The following is a 19476-nucleotide window of genomic DNA, read 5'->3' as shown; positions in this document are numbered from 1 at the left end:
TGCTCTGTAAAGCTGCTCTATTCCTGATCACCCAAGTAAAATAAACAGTGCTAAATTATCTATGGAGTTGTCTTTTAAAATCATATTTTCTTCCATTTGTCTTTTCTCTCAAACTTTTAATAGTATTTTTAAAAGATAGAAGCATTCTACATGACATAAAGGGAGGTCCTAGGTTCTCTGAGCTTTGGTGTCCTGAGTATACAAAGTAGGTAAAATAATGTCAAATTCATTGAGAGTAAACAAGGGGATGGGAGTCAAGGCACTGACTTAGAGAAAGTTAAGAAAGTGTCGAAAGTCTTCCTTTTCACCTGACACAGGACAATATCTTTATTTTCTACAAAAATCTGAGTTTTTAGATCATCTTTTTTTTTTTTTTGAGACAGAGTCTGTCACCCAGGCTAGAGTGCAGTGGCACGATCTCAACTCACTGCTCACCGCAACCTCCACCTCCCAGGTTCAAGCAATTCTCTGCCTCAGCCTTCCGAGTAGCTGGGACTACAGGCACCCGCCACTACGCAGGGCTAATTTTTTGCATTTTTAGTAGAGACAGGTTTTACCGTGTTAGCAGGATGGTCTCGATCTCCTGACCTCACGATCCGCCCGCCTCGGCCTCCCAAAGTGCTGGCATTACAGGTATGAGCCACCGTGCCAGGCCCTGGAGGCTCTTAATAAATATTTGTTGGATGGATAAAAGGCAACAAATAATTGTCATTGCAGTAGTACTACAGAATTTTCATGGAAAACATTATAAGCCCTTTAGAGTTTTGATACTGCTCTTTGAGTATACTAAACTCTATTTCTGAGCCATTCTTCAGTACTTAAAAAAGAAATGTCTCTATGGCCAAGCACAGTGGCTCATGCCTTTAATCCCAACACTTCAGGAGGCTGAGGTGGGGTGATCACTTGAGGCCAGGAATTCCAGACCATCCTGGGCAACAAAGCAAGGACCCATTGCTCAAAAAATAAAATAATATATATATTATATATATATTAGCCAGACATGGTGGTGTGCACCTGTAGTCCCGGCTCCTAGGGAAGTTGACGCAGGAGGATCACTTGAGTCCAGGAGTGTGGGGCTGCAGTGAGCCATGATCCCACCACTCTACTCCAGCTTGGGTGACAGAGTGAGGTCCCATCTCTAAAATGAATAAATGAAGAATTAAGTACATATACACATAAAATATGTTTTATGTCTGCTTTTAGACATTGCCATCGGCGTGCCTTTTGCAGGCAAGGATCAAAGAGGCAAAGTGCTCATTTATAATGGGAACAAAGATGGCTTAAACACCAAGCCTTCCCAAGTTCTGCAAGGAGTGTGGGCCTCACACGCTGTCCCTTCTGGATTTGGCTTTACTTTAAGAGGAGATTCAGACATAGACAAGAATGATTACCCAGGTAAGGTTTTCTTTCTTTTCCCACGTGACAGTCTACGTCCTGAAAAGAGTCCGTTTTCTGGAAAATGCATCATGCAAAGGCAGTTTTCTTCTACAGATGAGGCTGAAGCTTAAGTGTGCCACAGGCTTTTTTAATGTATGATTCCAGAGCGACTTTCATGAGAATTTGAAGAAAGACAAACACACATTTCCTTCTCCTGTCAAGAGACAATGATAGAAATGCAAAATGGCTTAAAAATCTGCATTGTACATAAAACTTGTCAACTTCACAACCCAAGTTTTCATTTGAAACTCAATACCGCAGCTTGCACTGACAGACAGCTTCCATCCTTTCTGGAGCAAATTATTTTAACCCATTTGAGCTCATAGCTCCTATTATAGTATGAACCTCAACATTTATGTCATGAAGCTCATGTTTTTAAAGCATAAATATTTTCCAGCTTGGCCCGTCATGGTAGCTCATGCCTGTAATCTCAGTATTTAGGAGGCCAAGGTGGGTGGATCAGCTGAGGTCAGGAGTTTGAGACCAGCCTGGCCAACATGATTAAACCCCATCTCTACTAATAATACAAAAATTAGCTGGGCATGGTGGTGCATGCCTGTAGTCCCAGTTATCGAGAGGCTGAGACACGAGAATCACTTGAACCCAGGGAGGGGGTGAAGGTTGCAGTGAGCCGAGATCGCGCCACCACACTCCAGCCTGGGCGACAGAGTGAGACTGTGTCTCAAAAAATATAATATATGTATCTCTTCCAGCCATATTTTGTGGTTTTCCAAAGATAGATTGAACATTTTAAAGTAGAGAAAAAAAGAACTGGTTCATGATAGGAACCACAAACTATTCTTGATTTATCTAATTCATATTGAAGGCACATGGAAAGCCATGAGGCACAGATAATTTATGTTTTCTGCATGCTATATGAAGATATTGATTTGTCTTAAAAGATTATTTCACTGTCCAGGTTTTTTAGCAGAGAACATCAGACTTCTTGGTTTTATGGTTTGATTTTCACTTTTATGTTTAAAATGGTTTCAATAAGTACTTAGAAGTCATTAATAGTTAAATGACAGATTCAACTACTTATGAAAACCTTGTCTCTTTCCACCAGCCCCTCCCCTAATTGGGAATTTTCCATATGTAGAGCTATTTTTTGGTTTGGGGCAGCATCCAGTAAGCTGACTGCCTAAATATACATCATTAATTTCAGGCCTTGGCTTTCTTCTCTCCTCTGGGGTTAGACAAAAAGGATACCGCAACATATTCTTATAAATTTGCCATAAACCTTTTATGACACTGATGGAGACATCATAGTGGGCTCAAAGTGGGTTTGGTATTATATTGTAAACTAATGCTTCCTACCTGTGGCAATTTCAAGAACATCTAGTTAAATTTATTTTTTTAGGTTACATTATGCTAATCAATGGTGGTTAGTTGTTATTACTGGAGGGAGGTTTGTATACATAATATATCCAAATTTAAAATGATTCAAAAATCTAGGTCCCTTATGTAATTCCTACCCCAAAAGTGTCAGGGTGATTAATGCAATTCAACTCCTGGGTTGCATTTTAGGTAAACAATTAGAAAGTTACTGCTCTTATGGTAGTCATAGGTTTCCTTCCCACCCTTAGTACCAGGGAAATTGACAGAAAGGCTGTGCCTTCGATGAGGCAACGTAAATAGGGGATGTATCCATCACATAGGCAGCCCTTCGACTTCCTTGGACGGCTAAACATGTCCCAAATGAGAGCCAGGAAGGAGAGTGGCATGAGTCAACTTTTCTCCCCAGGAATACTCCCTTCAGGGAGAAAAAAATTTAAAAGCAGCAGGAAAGGAAAAGGAAGCTAAAGCCTGTGCAATGTTAGTAATTGATTACCTCTTTTTTTCTTTTCCTTTTTTTTCTGAGACGGAGTCTCGCTCTGTCCTCAGGCTGGAGTGCAGTGGCACGATCTGGGCTCATTGCAACCTCCACCCTCCTGGGTTCAAGCAGTCCTCCTGCCTCAGCCTCCCAAGTAGCTGGCACTACAGGCAAGCACCACCACGCTCAGCTCATTTTTGTAGTTTTAGTAGAGATGGGGTTTTACCATGTTGGCCAAGATGGTCTCAATCTCTTGACCTCGTGATCTGCCCACCTCAGCCTCCCAAAGTGCTGGAATTACAGGCGTGAGCCACCACGCCCAGCCGATTACCTCTTAATAATGTCTTTTTCTTCCCTTAATCAGAAATATGCACTTGAGGCCGTGTGCTAGTCAACAACTTTGCTGAGTCTGATGCAAATTATAATAATCAGACATGTCAGTACAGTGCGTCTTGTCTCTGAAGTAAATATTCTTTACTAAGGCAGGCCCATCAATGCTGCTTGGTTGAATTTATGCCTCAAGACAGTCTTGAGGCTTTCAGAGTTCATCCATGCATCTTAGTAGACCTGGGTTCTAGCCCCAGTTCTGTCTCTCAAATAGGAATATGGATGTCTTGTGATTCATGATTCTATAACATTTTTCCCTGATCCTCATCCTCCAGCAAAAAGAATGCCATTCAGAGAAGCCTTTTTAACTTCATAGCAAGATCCTAGGACCCACAGAGAAGAAACTGCCTTATAGGCAGGTGACTAGATTCTCTTATTACAGTTGATTGAAAGCTGCAGGCAAAATTCAGTAATCAGGCATGTAACTTTCTGCATTTTTCTAGAAATGAATTCCATTTAGCTTTCAAAGCCTCCATTTCCACCATGGTAGAAAATGATAATCTTGCAATCACTTCTAGGTTTAGACTTAGTCTTATTTAAGTAAGTATTTATTCAGATTCAAGACCCCTTAGCCAGCCGTGGTGGCATGCACCTGTAGTCCCAGCTACGCAGGCAGCTGAGGCAGGACAACTGCTTGAACCCAGGAGGCGGAGGTTGCAGTGAGCCGATATCATGCCACTGCACTCCAGCCTGGGCAACAGAGCAAGACTCCATCTCAAAAATAAGACTCTTTTTCTCCGCCCTGTGCAGCCACCCTCCCAACGAATGGAATAGAAAGGAGTTTACCTGTTGTCCAGCGATTGGGAAGAGATATCTGGTTCACATCCATCATCTGCTATTATTGGCTTTGGACTAAAGGGTAGCTCAGTCCCTTGTGGTCTTTGGGGCATTGCTCAAGCTTCTGTGGCTCATTCCATTGTCTGTGTAGTGACCTCTGCTCAAAAGTTCCCTGTGTCCTGGGCCCTCTTCGTCCTCTGTTAGCCTCTTTCAGTCCCCTTTTAGCAAATGCTTCTGAGCCACTGCTAGGACTGAGACATGCACAGGTTGGGTATTCAGGTTCCTGTGATTGCCCTCAGGCTTATCTACCTAGATTTTCCTTAGCTGTTGCCAATTTCCAACCAGGCATCTCATTGCTCCAGCCCCTGATCGAGCTGCAGTCTTGTGATGTTTTGCCTGGGAAGTAACAAAAGCCCTCTTTCCCCTAAAGGTAGTTGGGTGGCAGGCTTTCTAAACCCTATAGTTCAGTCGATAAATGCTATGTTCTAGGCCTCCATGACTTGTTTTGTGATTTTCCAAACCAGTGCTTTTTAGAACTTAAAAAGATAAACAATTTCTTTCACCCTGGGGTCCTGCTGTTTCAAATCAAAAGCACTTTGCCTTTCAAATTATGAAGTAAATACACCTGAGAGCGTTAACGTCAACATACCCCAAAATGACCCTGGGTGGCACACATACCCCAATGTGGCTGGGAAATCCGAGCTACAGAATCTGGGAGTGGCCAGCCCAGAGATCCATTCCTTGTCTATGAGGAAGACTTGATGCCCAGGTCGGTCCCGTGGAACACGGGCCATAGAGGGGATTGAGGCCCTTTGTTCTGGGATTACATGAAGGTTGCCAGGTGAAGGTTGTCAGCGGGAGAGTACTAAGTGAAGATGCTTTATAAACTGCATGCCTTTTGCAAATGGTTGCGGTTCTCTTGTCCAGCCCTCTACCCCTGGGCTCTCTCCCCTATACGTGGGCCCTCAATGAATCCTCGTGTCTCACTTGCCGGTTCTATTTTTCAGCCTCTTGAACATGCCCCCATCCCCACTGGAGTTGATAGGGGTTTGCTACAAGATAGATTACTGTGCCTTCTGAGTTTCACAATCTATTCAACAAATTGACTTCTTCCATCTGAAATCTATCTCATCATCCTTTATAAACAGGGGTTCGAAACGTTGGCTGCATATTAAAATCACGTGGAAAGCTTTAAAAACTCTGAATGCTCAGGCCACCCTCCAAACCGATTAAATTAGCCTCTCCAGTTTGGAGCACAGACTATAGTGACATGTTTAAGTGACCCTGGTGATTCTGGTGTGCAGCACTTTGGGAATGAGTCCTCTAGAGCAGTGTTTCCCTGCTGAGTGTGCAAACAGATCACCTGGGCGTGTTTATCAATTGCAGATCCTGATGCAGAGATCAAGCAGGTGGGGCGAGATTCCTCACTTAAGGTGCGGCCCTTACTGCTGGCCTTCACACCGCACCATGCAATGAGTTGTAGAGTGCTGAGCTTTTCCACTGTGGCTCTGAGACTCAGTGTGCACGCATGTCATCTGTGGGGCTTGTTAATAAAGGCTGAATGCACAGCACCCCTTCAGATACTGTGATGACTGACTCTGAGATGGGGCTGAGAGATCTGTGCCTTTACCCAGCACCCCCCTTTGAGCAAAACCACCCTAGAATCTTGGCAGCTCACTTCCGGGTCTACAGAAGTCAGATGTGCCTTTTCTCTTTTGCCAAGAACCAGTTTGCCAAGCCCTGGCGTTTCATTTATTCTTTACAAGGGTATCAAACCCACCAGCCACTCTTTTCTCCAACATTGCCTCTGTGTGGTTCCTGCCATGGTGATGCTTGGGCACACCCCACTCAGGAAGGGGCAGGGGCAACTTTTTCTTTTTTTAAGAGGTAGGATCTTGTGCTGTCACCCAGGCTGGAGTGCAGTGGCACAAATCATAGCTCACTGCAGCCTCAAATTCCTGGGCTCTAGTGATCCTCTTACCTCAGCCTCCTAAGTGGCTGGGACCACAGAAGCATGCCACCATACCTGGCTAATTTTTTGATTTTTTTGTAGAGACAGGGTCTCACTATGCTGCCCAGGCTGGTTTCAAACTCCTGGCCTCAAGCGATCCTCCCACTTCAGCCTCCCAAGAAGTTGGGATTACAGACATGAGCCACTGTGCCCAGGATCCTTTTAAAATTTACTCACAGACATACAGGCGTTCAGCTTCCCTGTTTCAAATTCTCCATTCTAAGTAGATCAGAAACAAAATTCCAAAATTTGTCACTTCACCTGGTTACCTGCAGAATTTATGAGAAAACAAATGCAAAAACAAACATTTAAAATGCTAAATGGAAACAAGTCAAACTACTTGGCGTGATTAGGGAATGGAACACCCCTGAGAAGCCACACTTACCAACAGCAATGCTTTCTGATGGGGTTATGCTGGGGTTGGTTTTCCCATTCTTGAGATAAACAGTTTCTCCTCATTTCAGGTGCCAAAATGCTTAGCAGCTCTGTCTAAAAGCTTCGGCAGTGTTGGCTTCCCCTGGTTTTCACTGTCTGATGTAAACTCTTTTCTGTGCAGCCTATTAAGAAATCTACCTTTAATAATGGCAGGGCATACACATTGCCCCATTCATAGATAGTAGCAAACACTCTTACGTATTCTTAACACAACCTGGCTGCCTTTCACAGAGGAGGGCTGACTGTGATGTTTTATGTGTACTTTTTGTGCATTATAGCTGTTTCATTTTCCAAACTGACTCAAAATAAATTAACACAGCACCTCAAATAACCAAAAACACAGACATATAAAAGGTGGTTTGGTTTATATTTATTCGTTGTCACACGATCTGTTCTGCACACTACAGATGTTCTGTGTATAATCAGGACTAGTTTTCTCGTCTTTGGAGGAAGGAATGTTAGCAAAGTGCAGGCATAGAGTCTGTTATGTTGGTAATGTTTTTGCAATTATACTAATTATTAGTGCTAATAATTAAGAGCCCAAAGCATGCCAGCCACTGCATAGAAGGTAAATACAGTGCATATTGTAGAATATTATTGTGGAATCTCTCTCATTCACAGATACATATACTCAAACATCTATGTATGTATTTTTTGTATGTACTATATATGTATGTACACAGAGTTTATACAGTAAGATTGGATGACACCTCACTTCTTTTTGGAAAACATCAAACCAATTAAAAAAACCTATTTTAAAGTTAGCCGATGGGCACGGTAGCTCATGCGTGTAATCCCAATACTTTGGGGGGCCAGGGTAGGTGGATAGCTTGAGCCCAGGAGTTTGAAACCAGCCTAGGAAACGTGGCGAAACTCTTTCTCTACTAAAAACACAAAAAGTTGGCCAGGCATACTGGAGTATGCCTGCAGTCCCAGCTACTTGGGAGGCTGAGGTGGGAGAATCACCTAAGCCTGGGAAGCCTAGGCTATAGCGAGCTAAGATCTCACCACTGCACTCCAGCCTGGGCAATGGGAGAGAGACCCTGTCTCAAAAAAAAAAAAAAAAAAAGTTAGAGTCTGTGAGAACAGGGGAAGGAAAATCGGATTCCCTGAGTTCAGATTCCCATTGAACACTGATTAATGTAACACTCGAACAGTGATTTACTTTCAGCTTTTCTTTATCTGGTATGATGGGGCTCATAATACCTACTTCGCTGGGTTGTGTGTGCATGCACTTTCTAGGATGGGAGAGGATTTTTACAAAATGCTGTCAAATGGCTCAGAATAGAAAAGGAAATCAATTTGCTGATCATGAACAGAATATGAGCTACTTTACCTGACAGTCATGTGGGGCCACATAAGATTTTGAAAAACTGCATTCTAGGATGGTGGAGAGGGACAGCCTCTGTTTAAAATCTGATTTAGAGACAGAGTCTCACTCTATTACACAGGCTGGAGTGCAGCATCACGATTTCGGATCACTGCAACCTCTGCCTCCCAGGTTCAAGGGATTCTCCTGCCTCGGCCTCCCAAGTAGCTGGGATTACAGGCGTGTGCCACCAGGCCCAGCTAATTTTTGTATGTTTCATAGAGATGGGGTTTCACCATGTTGGCCAGGCTGGTCTCGAACTGCTCACCTCAAGTGATCCACCCGCCTTGACCTTCCAAACTGCTGGGATTACAGGTGTGAGCCACCGTGGCCGACCTCTTCCATTTTTCACTATTGTACCTTACTGGTTACCAGAAAAGGAACACGCTGCTCCCTTGCTGCCCCTTAGCCATTTAAAAATATTTAAATTCATCTAAATTCAGCCTGAAGTATGGTGATGACAGTGGAAACTGAAGGGAAGGAACTAACACAACAGTGTAAATGAAAAATAGACAAGGCTTGGTAACAATTAGCAGTGATGGAAGGGAAAGGAGGTGGCAGGAGGTAAGGAAGGGGTGGGTGTAAAAGATGACTCAGATTTGAATGCAGTGTACCCAAGAAAAGGATGGTCTCACGGACAGATTGGGGGATTTTGTTATAGAATATACAGATTTGATTGCAGAAATAATGTGTGGAATGATTTTCCTAACATCTACCTCAACCACCCAATACATTTTTAGGCTTTTTACAACAAATATTGTCACTGGCACACACACTATATAGAGTCGTAAGTATTTTCATTCCTACCATCAAAATTCATTTTCTGATTCAAAATGTAGATGTGTTCAGGGGTCTACATTGGGGTTCACTGCCAAAGTACGATTGACCAGAGGAGTATCTTGCATAGATTAATTGAGTGAAAGCATTTTAGAGGAGAAACAGCTGTGATAGTCAGGAATCCTGAAATCCAGTGATCTACTCTAATCCCATTAAACGTGATTGTATAACAACGCCATCTGTTAAACGCATAGCCCAGGCATTGGAAGGTGGAGGAGGGGAGGTACAGATTTTGTTGAGGAGCAGAAATCCTACAGGCAAGAAAAACTGGAGGAAAACATGGGCAGAGGGCCAAGACTATCATTGTCTCATCCAGGCCCCTAATATATGATTATATCATGAAGCCATTTCAGACAATTACACTCAATGAAATAAAATAACCCATTAGCTTTTCAGTGAGTGCTCTGTGTGTGTGTGTGTGTGTGTGTGTGTGTGTGTGTGTGTGTGTAGTATAAGCAAACAAGTAACACAGAACCTGCGCCTGGAGGGAGGCTTTATCCAAAGGGAATAATGCATTTTAATTAAACTTTGAGCTCCTAGAAATTGTTAATTTGAAGTTTAGTTGAACTAGGTTCAAATATTATAGTCAAAGTTTATTTTTACTTCTCAAACTTCTACTCAAGTTTTGTGTGAAAAGCAAAACATTACATTCTTATTGACTAAGATATTCGTAGTTTCATGATAAACACATTAGAAATTAGAATATTAAATTTTGGGGTAAAAGTATATCATGCATGTAGATTAAATTGAAGTAATTCAACTGGGAGAGCTCTTGGACTTGAATTGAGCAGTGTTGTCAAGTAGAAACGAAAATGAGTGGAAAGCGAAAGGGCCTGAGTTCTAGAACCACTTCTCCCATGTGTGATTTTAGTAACTCCACCTCTCTGGGTCTTGCCTTCCTCATCCAGAAGTGACAAAGGTGCATGGACTGCTCCTCCCAGGGTCTTTTTAATTCTACACTTCTCTGATACTATCATCCCAGATCTAGATTTCCTGCCTTTACACAGTGCTCCGTAATATTGGGTAGATTATTAAGGATCTATCTTTAAAAAGATTTAGTGAAGGTCGGGCGCAGTGGCTTACCCCTGTAATCCCAACACTTTTGGAGGCGGGTGGATCACGAAGTCAGGAGATCGAGACCATCCTGGCCAACATGGTGAAACCCCGTCTCTACTAAAAATACAAAAATTAGCTGGGCGTGGTGGCACATGCCTGTAGTCCCAGCTACTCGTGAGACTGAGGCAGGAGAATCTCTTGAACCTGGGAAGTGGAGGTTGCAGTGAACCGAGATTGCACCACTGCACTCCAGCCTGGCGACAGAGCAAGACTCCGTCTCCAAAAAAAAAAAAAAAAAAAAAAAAAAAAAAGAGAGAGAGAGACAGAAAAAATTTAAAAGAAAAAAAGAAATTATACAGACTTTTTCTCAAAGTTTTCTTGGAAATACTTTGATGCACAGGAAAGTTGCAAAAAAAAAAAAAAGTAGAACCTTATAAACTCTTCCCCCAGCTCCCCCTAATGATAAACATCTTATATAAACACAGTACAATGAACTATTAATGAATCAATGGACCTATTCGAAATTCTATCGAATTTCACCATTTGTCCCTCTACAGTTCTTTTTTCTAGTCCCATGATTCAATCTGGGATCCCACGTTGCATTTAGTTATATTTCCTTACTCTCTTCCAATCTGTGACCGATGATGCTGATGGTAGAATATGTGCTGATTATATGATATTCAAGAGATTGTTATCCATATACCCAACAAGTATGTGTTGAGTGCCTTCCATGTGCCTGGCACTATTCTGGATTTTGAGGATACAGCACTGAATTAAACAAACATCCTGCTCTCACAGGCCTGAATTAAATCAAATTCTAGCTCTAACACTGGCTGGATGTGTAACCTTGCCAAGTTAATCAACTTTCTGGAGTCTCAGTTTTCTCAGTGGTAAAACAGGTATAATAATACCTAATAATAGCTTTTTCCTTTGAAGTTGGGTTTTGGAGGTTAAGCTAGATAATATGTATAAAGCAGTGAATGCTGTGAATAGCATCTAGTAATAGCCACTAAATATTAGTTATAAATGACATATTGTTACTATACGGGCATAATGCATGCCTTTAAGGAGCAATGTAATCGTGGAAATAAAACATCCAACAATGAACTGTAATGTAAGCAGCAGATGAGAAGAGCTTTAAGAAGGTAAAAAATAAACGGTTAAAAAGAGAGAGTGCTTCTTGCTAAGGTGATAAGAGAAAGTTTCCTGAGGGAGATAAGTAGGATCCTGAGATAGGTATGACTGTGAGTGGTTATATGGAGAAGGCATCTCAGAAGGGGAACACAGCATGAGCAAAGACCCTGAGATTATATGTCAAATATGTTCTTGCCACAATCAAAAAAAGCCAGACTTCGCAGAACAGGGAGCACTGCATCAGGGAGCAGAAGGACTAGATGAGAAAACTGCAGAAGGCCATATGTATTCAATGTCTTTTGATCATCATCTGACCCAGATAATTTCCTACTTTTGACAAGCCTTTGTATTATCAAGGGATACGACATTGTGAGTTAATGATTTGACTTGGTGATATATGAGTGAGGGGGGATAAAACGGGATCCACAGATTTCTAGGACTATATAATATAGGTAGAATTTAAAAGGAATTTGGTGGCTGGGCATGGTGGCTCGTGCCTGTAATCTTAGCACTTTGGGCAAGGTGGGCAGATCACCTGAGATCAGGAGTTCAAGACCCCTCTGGCCAACATGGTAAAACCCTGTCTCTACTAAAAATACAAAAATTAGCTGGGTGTGGAGGCATGCACCTGTCATCCCAGCTACTCTGGAAATTGCTTGAACCTGAGAGGTGGAGGTTGCAGTGAGCTGAGAATGTGCGCCACTGTGCTCCAGCCTCCGTGACAGAGCAAGAATTCACCTTAAATAAATAAATAAATAAATGGAATTTGGCATAAATAATTAATGTTGACTTTCAGTTTTATGTAATGAAAATGTTGCCTAGTTTGTCTTTGTTGGTATGTACTGCAGAATTTTTTAACCATAACTTCTTGTATTTTTTTGATCATGCTAAAAAGGAAATTCTATATATAAGTTAAAGGAAATGCTTCCTAGTTTTTTCAAAAAGGCAATTTTGGAAGTGAATTGGTCCAAAATGATGGAAGCATACATGGAGAGAGGTAAAAGTGAAAGGTGGATTGGAGACCAGCCCCGAATAGCATGTTAAATAATTAGTTATTAGGAAAGTAATGGAAAAAGATATATGCTCTGTATTCCAAAGTGGTGCTTTAAGGACCTCATTCCTTAGCAATGAGCAGAATGAGTAATAATGAAAAAGAAACATGAAATCAAAAGACATTAAACTATGCCAGGGGAGGATAATGAGATGAACCACGTGATGTAGCAGCAAGGCCAGGGCAGCTGGAGGTGTCTGGAGATTAAGAGTCTAAAGAATGAGGACCAGCAGTGATTGTCCAGCCTCCCATCCTTCATAAGACAGCCTGGGAGCTGCTGGGCACACGTCTGAAGAGATCCCACTGTCTCTATATCGTTAACCTTGAAATATGCCTTTATATTCAGAGGTGTGTTAAAAAATGGTTAACAACCAGCTCCCCAGGGAGAAAAAAAAAGCCCAGATTTGTACCATTACCAATTTCTGTGGTATAAATATCCTCACCATGATTGATTTCAACCTGTAGTGACCTTGGTGTGATAAGAGTTCTACAATTGCTATCTGTATCACTGAATGAACCTGAAATACCGACCTGCTTCTGCCCAGTCACTTACAAATACACTAATCTCCTGTTTGTGGGATGTCTTTCCAAGAAGGAATTACTATTTTCAGAAATTCACAGATCCAGGTTGAGAATGACTGTTATCTACACTCACAGCTGCATTTATAAAAAGACCAAAACAAAGATTAGCTATAGTCATTTTCAAGTCCAATAACATGACTTTTTTCCAGCTTTAGATTAAGATATGAAAATGTAGGAACTGTCATCTCTCTCAAACAGATATTTCCATTTTGCTTAGTGTGTTGTGAAAACCTGTGAGTACCTCCATCTGCCTTATTTCTGATTCCCCTTTGAAGAGGCAACCCTATTGAAAAAGTGGACCTTATCGACACAGCTATGTCAATGACCTTAAACGTGAAGCCAGGACTCCCTCACACACCTGAACTCCATCCCTCCCCATGCTTGAATCAGGTTCTCAGATAAAGCTTTTCACCAGTAAGAAATCCTTCTTATTTCACAAATAATATATCCTTCAGAATCCAAATTCTGTCCCAAAGCAGGTTTAAATCATATCCCACTCATAGGTAGTAAATATAGCAAACTTCCCTCACCAGATACAAGAGATCTAACTATATGGCTATTAGATTTTATATGCCACAAATCACTTGTCAGTTTAAGTTTGAACTAACTTCCTTCCAAAAAATCAGAGACTGGGTTCTTTCTGAAACCCAGTGAATACGATAGGATATTATTTATACTTGATCTTGCTTATAAAGATACAGTTAACAGAAATTTGCTGCTTAGCCATGGCTTTTTTTTGTGGGGAGACGGGGCTGGAAGTCCAACGCACTATCAATTGTGCCACAGAGCCTGCTTGGCCATGGCTTTTTTTTTTTTTTAAATTAAGTTCTGGGATACATGTGCAGAACATGCAGGTTTATTACATAGGTATACCCGTGCCATGGTAGTTTGCTGCACCCATCAACCCGTCATCTACATTAAGTATTTCTCCTTATGCTATCCCTTCCCTAGCCTCCCACCCCCCGACGGGACCCAGTGTGTGATGTTCCCCTCCCTGTGTCCATGTGTTCTCATTGTTCAACTCCCACTTATGAGTGAGAACATGTGATGTTTGGTTTTCTGTTCCTGTGTTAGTTTGCTGAGAATGATGGCTTCCAGCTTCATCCATGTCCCTGCAAAGGACATGAACTCATCCTTTTTTATGGCTGCATAGTATTCCATGGTGTATATGTTTTGGTTTTCTTTTTTTTTTTTTTTTTTTGAGACAGAGTCTTGCTCTGTCGCCCAGGCTGGAGTGCAGTGGCACGATCTCGGCTCACTGCAAGCTCCGCCTCCTGGGTTCACGCCATTCTCCTGCCTCAGCCTCTCCGAGTAGCTGGGACTACAGGCAGATGGGGTTTCACCGTGGTCTCGATCTCCTGACCTCGTGATCCACCCGCCTCGGCCTCCCAAAGTGCTGGGATTACAAGCGTGAGCCACCACGCCCGGCCGCCACATTTTCTTTATCCAGTCTATCATTGATGGGCTTTTGGGTTGGTTCCAAGTCTTTGCTATTGTGAATAGTGCTGCAATAAACATACGTGTGCATGTGTCTTTATAGTAGAATGATTTATAATCCTTTGGGTATGTACCCAGTAAATGGATTGCTGGGCCAAATGGTATTTCTGGTTCTGGATCCTTGAGGAATTGCCACACTGTCTTCCACAATGGTTGAACTAATTTTCACTCCCATGAACAGCGTAAAAGCGTTCCTATTTCTCCACGTCCTCTCCAGCATAATATCCAGAATCTATAAGGAACTTAAATTTATAAGAAAAAAACAAACAACCCCATCAACAATTGGGTGAAGGATATGAACAGACACTTCTCAAAAGAAGACATTTATGCAGTCCACAAACGTATGAAAAAAAGCTCATCATCATGGGTCATTAGAGAAATGCCAATCAATACCACAATGAGATACCATCTGATGCCAGTTAGAATGGTGATCATTAAAAAGTCAGGTTTTTTTTTAAAATAGGGTATGAGGAATGGAGTATGAATTAGTTGGAGTCAATTTCTCCTGTGCTTAGAACCTCACATTATTTCTTCCCTCCCTCTGCATGGTTTTTAATATCACTTTAAATTTATTAATATGTAAATTGAAAGCCATATTTTCATGTCATTCACCTGATGCATCCCTTCTGCCTCAAAGTCTCTATGTGTCCTGGCCATTTTCCCAGGAGTTCATTTCCCACTTAGACACTCAAGTCAAATGTCACTTCCTCAGGAAGCTTTCCTTGAACTGTTGTCCTTCCCCTGAAAACAATGATCTCAGATGGACATTACACATGTGTGCAATTCTTTGATAAATGTCCTTTCTGTTCCACTAGACTGGACACTGTATTAGTTGAGACTGGGACTGGATTTGGCATTACTCACTGTGAAATCCTAACGCCCAAGGCAGCGGCTGGCACAAAAGGCAACTTGTCGATATTTGTTAAGTGAATAATTGAATGAATGAATATGAATAAATGAATAAATAAATAAACCAGCGTCCTTCCAGCTGCACACCTTGTATGTAAATTGTTGCTCACATCTTTAACTTGCCACTGTGTTTCAACTCTACTTAAAATCCAGTCAACTATTTTATGTTTGTGCAGAATGAGAATGGAAATATAAGTAGAGACGATGATGATGCCCTTTAAAATAAATGTTGGCATCTGTCTCCTGTTACTCAAAGTGGCAGACTGATTCTTGGCTAGCGTTTAACCCTTGACCCTAGTTCTGCCTTCACCAGTGTCAATTGAGAAAAATGACAAGTCTCAATTATTTTAAGAGGTTTATTTGCCAAAGTTAAGGATGCATTCCTGGAGACAGGTCTATGCCTTTCTGCAAACATGGTTTTTTGTTTATTTGTTTTGTTTTTTGTTGTTGTTTGTTTGAGTCTTGCTCTGTCGCCAAGACTGGGGTGCAGTGGCACGATCTTGGCTCACTGCAACCTCCGCCTCCCGGGTCCAAGCGATTCTCTCTGCCTCAGCCTCCCAAGTAGCTGGGATTACAGGTGCATGCCAGCACACCCAGCTAATTTTTGTATTTTTAGTAGAGATGGGGTTTCGCCATGTTGGCCAGGCTGATCTCAAACTCCTGACCTCAGGCGATCCACCTGCCGTGGCCTCCCATAATGCTGGGATTCCAGGCATGAGCCGCCACGCCCAGCCTCTGAAGACAATTTTAAAGGCCCCAAATTTAAAGGGGAAAGGGCAGAATATTGAGAAATACACAATTTTCATGTAAGAGGAGGGTAGGGAAAAATATTCATTCCTGCCTTTGTCTGGCTCAGTGAATCTGCTTTTTTTTATATATAAAATGACATAGACAAGTGGGGCAGAGGAAAAATGCAGGGAGCCTGCCTTTTACATAAGATAACATAGACGAAATGGGGCAGAGGGGGTGACACAGACGAAATGGGCAGTGGGGGTGACTGTACCTATAAAGATAAGCTATCAATTTACATTGCCGTGGTGAAATATAAACAGAAACCCCTCAGAGTGAAGATCTTGCAGCTCACTAGGAATTTCCTTGTGGGCAAAATATGGGGGAGGCATGTAGCTTTTCATCTTGTTGAGGAACCAAAAAGGGAGAGGCAGGTCTGTGTGACCCAGTTCCTAGCTTGACTTCTCCCTTTGGCTTAATGAGTTTGGGGTCCCAAGATTTAATTTCCTTTCTCACTGGGCTCTCAGATGCCAGCTGCTGTTCAGGCTGCGAGACCAGGAGTACGAGACAGCAGTGTGATGGAAAGAGCGCCGGGAGTCAGGGGAGCTAAATTCTCTTTTGTTACCAGCTCCGCAGCTTGGGCCGGCCGCACTTGCAGCTCCTTAACCTTAGCCTATCCAGCCACACAAGAAATGTGATCAGACCAATGCCCACCACTCAGGATTCTTGTAGAGACAATTTGCATGCTGTAAAGTACTCTGCACAGTTAATTGTTCCTTTTTAATTTTTTGATACATAATATTTGTAGTTATGGGGTACATGAGATATTTTGATATACATATAAAATGTGTAATGAGCAAGTCAAGGTATTAAGGACATCCATCACCTTGAGCACGTCAATTGTTCTTATTTTTAAACACCACTGGCCAAATGGAGGTAGTGTTACTGGAAAGGAGTCCTGATCCAGACCCCAAGAGAGGGTTCTTGGATCTCATGCAAGAAGTAGAGGTGAATCTGGCCGGCCGCAGTGGCTCACACCTGTAATCCCAGAACTTTGGGAGGCCGAAGCCGGCGGATCACGAGGTCAGGTGATCGAGACCATCCTGGCTAACACGGTGAAACCCCATCTCTACTAAAAATACAAAAAATTAGCCAGGCGTTGTGGCGGTTGCCCGTAATCCCAGCTACTCGGGAGGCTGAGGCAGGAGAATGGCGTGAATCCAGGAGGCGGAGCTTGCAGTGAGCGGAGATCGCGCCACTGCACTCCAGCCTGGGAGACAGAGCGAGACTTCGTCTCAAAAAAAAAAAAGAAAACAAAAAAAACAAAAAAAAAAAAACAAAAAACTAGAGGTGAATCCATAAAGTGAAAGCAAGTTTATTAAGAAAGTAAGAGAATAAAGAATGGCTACCACAGGCAGAGCAGCAGCATATGGGCCGCTCAGCTGCTTATACTTACTGTACTTCTTGATTATATGCTAAACAAGGGGTGGATTATTCGTGAGCTTTCTGCGAAAGGAGTGGGTAATTCCCAGAACTGAGGGTTCCTCCCCTTTTTAGACCATATAGGGTAACTTTCTTACGTTGTCATGGCATTTGCAAACTGTCATAGGGCTGGTGAGAGTGTCTTTTAGCATGCTAATACATTTCATTATAATTAGCATATAATGAGCAGTGAGCAGGACCAGAGATCACTCCCATCACCATCTTGGTTTTGGTGGTTTTGACCGACTTCTTTACTGCATGCTGTTTTATCAGCAAGGTCTTTGTGACCTGTATCTTGTGCTGACCTCCCATCTCATCCTGTGACTAAGAATGACTAACCTGGGAATGCAGCCCAGTGGGTCTCAGCCTTATTTTACCCAGCCCCTATTCAAGATGGAGTTGCCCTGGTTCAAATGCCTCTGACAGTAGGAGGCATGAAAACAAGCTCCAAGGCTGAGGGTCCAGGTTCTGCACCCCAGACCCAGGCCTGTGCCATCAGATGTCGACTTGGGGAATCTCTGTCTCAAACCTCCTCTGGGATGACAGATGGGAGGTTTTCAAAATAACTAATACAGCAACAAAGTCCTCTTTTGTCTCTTTTGTCCTTCCTATTTGCAAGAATTATTCACGTGACGCTCTTCTTTCTATATGCCAACCCTTTTAGATTTTCTTACTGACGTTTTCCTGCAATTACATTAAAAGCTGGTTACCTGAAAACTATCAACCCTAAGAGAAGTTCATGAGAGAGCCAGCATAAGCCAGAAAGCTGGCGGTCCAACCAGACCACAGACTAAAGAGTGAAGCAGGTGAAGCTTATCTGGGGGATGCTCAGCCCCTCCCATCCTATTTCCTTTCTTTTCTGTGCCTGAGGGCTGCTGCATACCAGTTGCAGAAACTTACACTCTTTCCTCTTCTCAAACATGTGAAAGCGAAGGATCTTATCAGAATGTGAGTGATCCAGTGAAAGTAGGTCCCACCCAGGGACTTCAATTCAGTGGATCCTGGCCTGTGTTTGTAAAATGACCCCTCAGTGAGTTGATTGATAGACTCTAAGTAGCTGGAAGGCAGGGGAGTATCTGTTTTTAAAGCCCCCTGCTGAATCCTGGGCAGTTAGGGTGGGACCTGGCTCATGCTGGAAGTTCAATAATGAGTTGTTAGATGAGGGTGTCCAGTATAGGGAACCACCTGTGTACCTGTTCTTCCCTTCCTCTCCCATCTCCCTTATAACTCCGTCAATCGCAAGGCTGCCATCACACATCACCACAGACTGCAGGGTTCAAACAGGGATACATTTCCTACCAGTTCTCTAGGCTGCAAGTCTAAGATCAAGGCGTCAGCAGGGTTGGTTTCCTCTAAGCCTCTCTCTCTGGCTTGTAGATGGTCATCTTCTCCCTACGTCTTCACGTTGACTTCTCTCTGTGCATATGTCTGTGTCTTAGCTTCCTCTTCTTATAAGGACACTGGTCCTATCGGATCAGAGCCCACTCAGATGATCTCATTTTAAACTAATTACCTCTTTAAAGACCCTACTGAAGCAGCGTTTTTGTCTGGGGTAAATACCTGAGGTTCATTGTTTCACAACAAGGGTATCGAGGGTGCAGATATACACAAGAACTGAGCTTAGGAGCAGAGATTTGATAAGCTAAAGAAAGAGAAAGGCGGCCGGGTGCAGTGGCTCACGCCTGTAATCCCAGCACTTTGGGAGGCCAAGGTGGGAGGATCACGAGATCAGGAGTTCGAGACAAGCCTGGCCAACATGGTGAAACCCCGCGTCTACTGAAAACACAAAAATTAGCCAGGCATAGTGGTGAGTGCCTATAATCCCAGCTACTCAGGAGGCTGAGGCAGGAGAATTGCTTGAACCCAGGAGGCGGAGGTTGCAGTGAGCCATTGTACTCCAGCCTGGGCAATAGAGTGAGACTGTCTCCAAAAAAAGAAAGAAAGAAAGAAAGAAAGGAGAACAGCTCTCT

The 19476-nt window shown here is 42.7% G+C and overlaps 1 protein-coding gene across 2 annotated transcripts in view; it reads left to right on the top strand.

The window, feature by feature from the left end:
* ITGA8 (integrin subunit alpha 8) overlaps positions 1-19476 on the top strand; it is a 196554-nt gene that overhangs the window by 72150 nt on the left and 104928 nt on the right. For both annotated transcript variants that reach the window (XM_055296660.2, XM_055296659.2), the window contains one exon: positions 1204-1395. In XM_055296660.2, coding sequence (XP_055152635.1) covers positions 1204-1395 — 192 coding nt within the window. The remainder of the gene's footprint in view (positions 1-1203; positions 1396-19476) is intronic.

The sequence above is a fragment of the Symphalangus syndactylus genome, chromosome 10 (assembly GCF_028878055.3).
Source record: "Symphalangus syndactylus isolate Jambi chromosome 10, NHGRI_mSymSyn1-v2.1_pri, whole genome shotgun sequence".
Lineage (NCBI taxonomy): Eukaryota > Metazoa > Chordata > Mammalia > Primates > Hylobatidae > Symphalangus > Symphalangus syndactylus.
The sequence above is the reverse complement of the archived record's forward strand: the minus strand, read 5'-3'. Positions and strand labels throughout refer to the sequence as shown.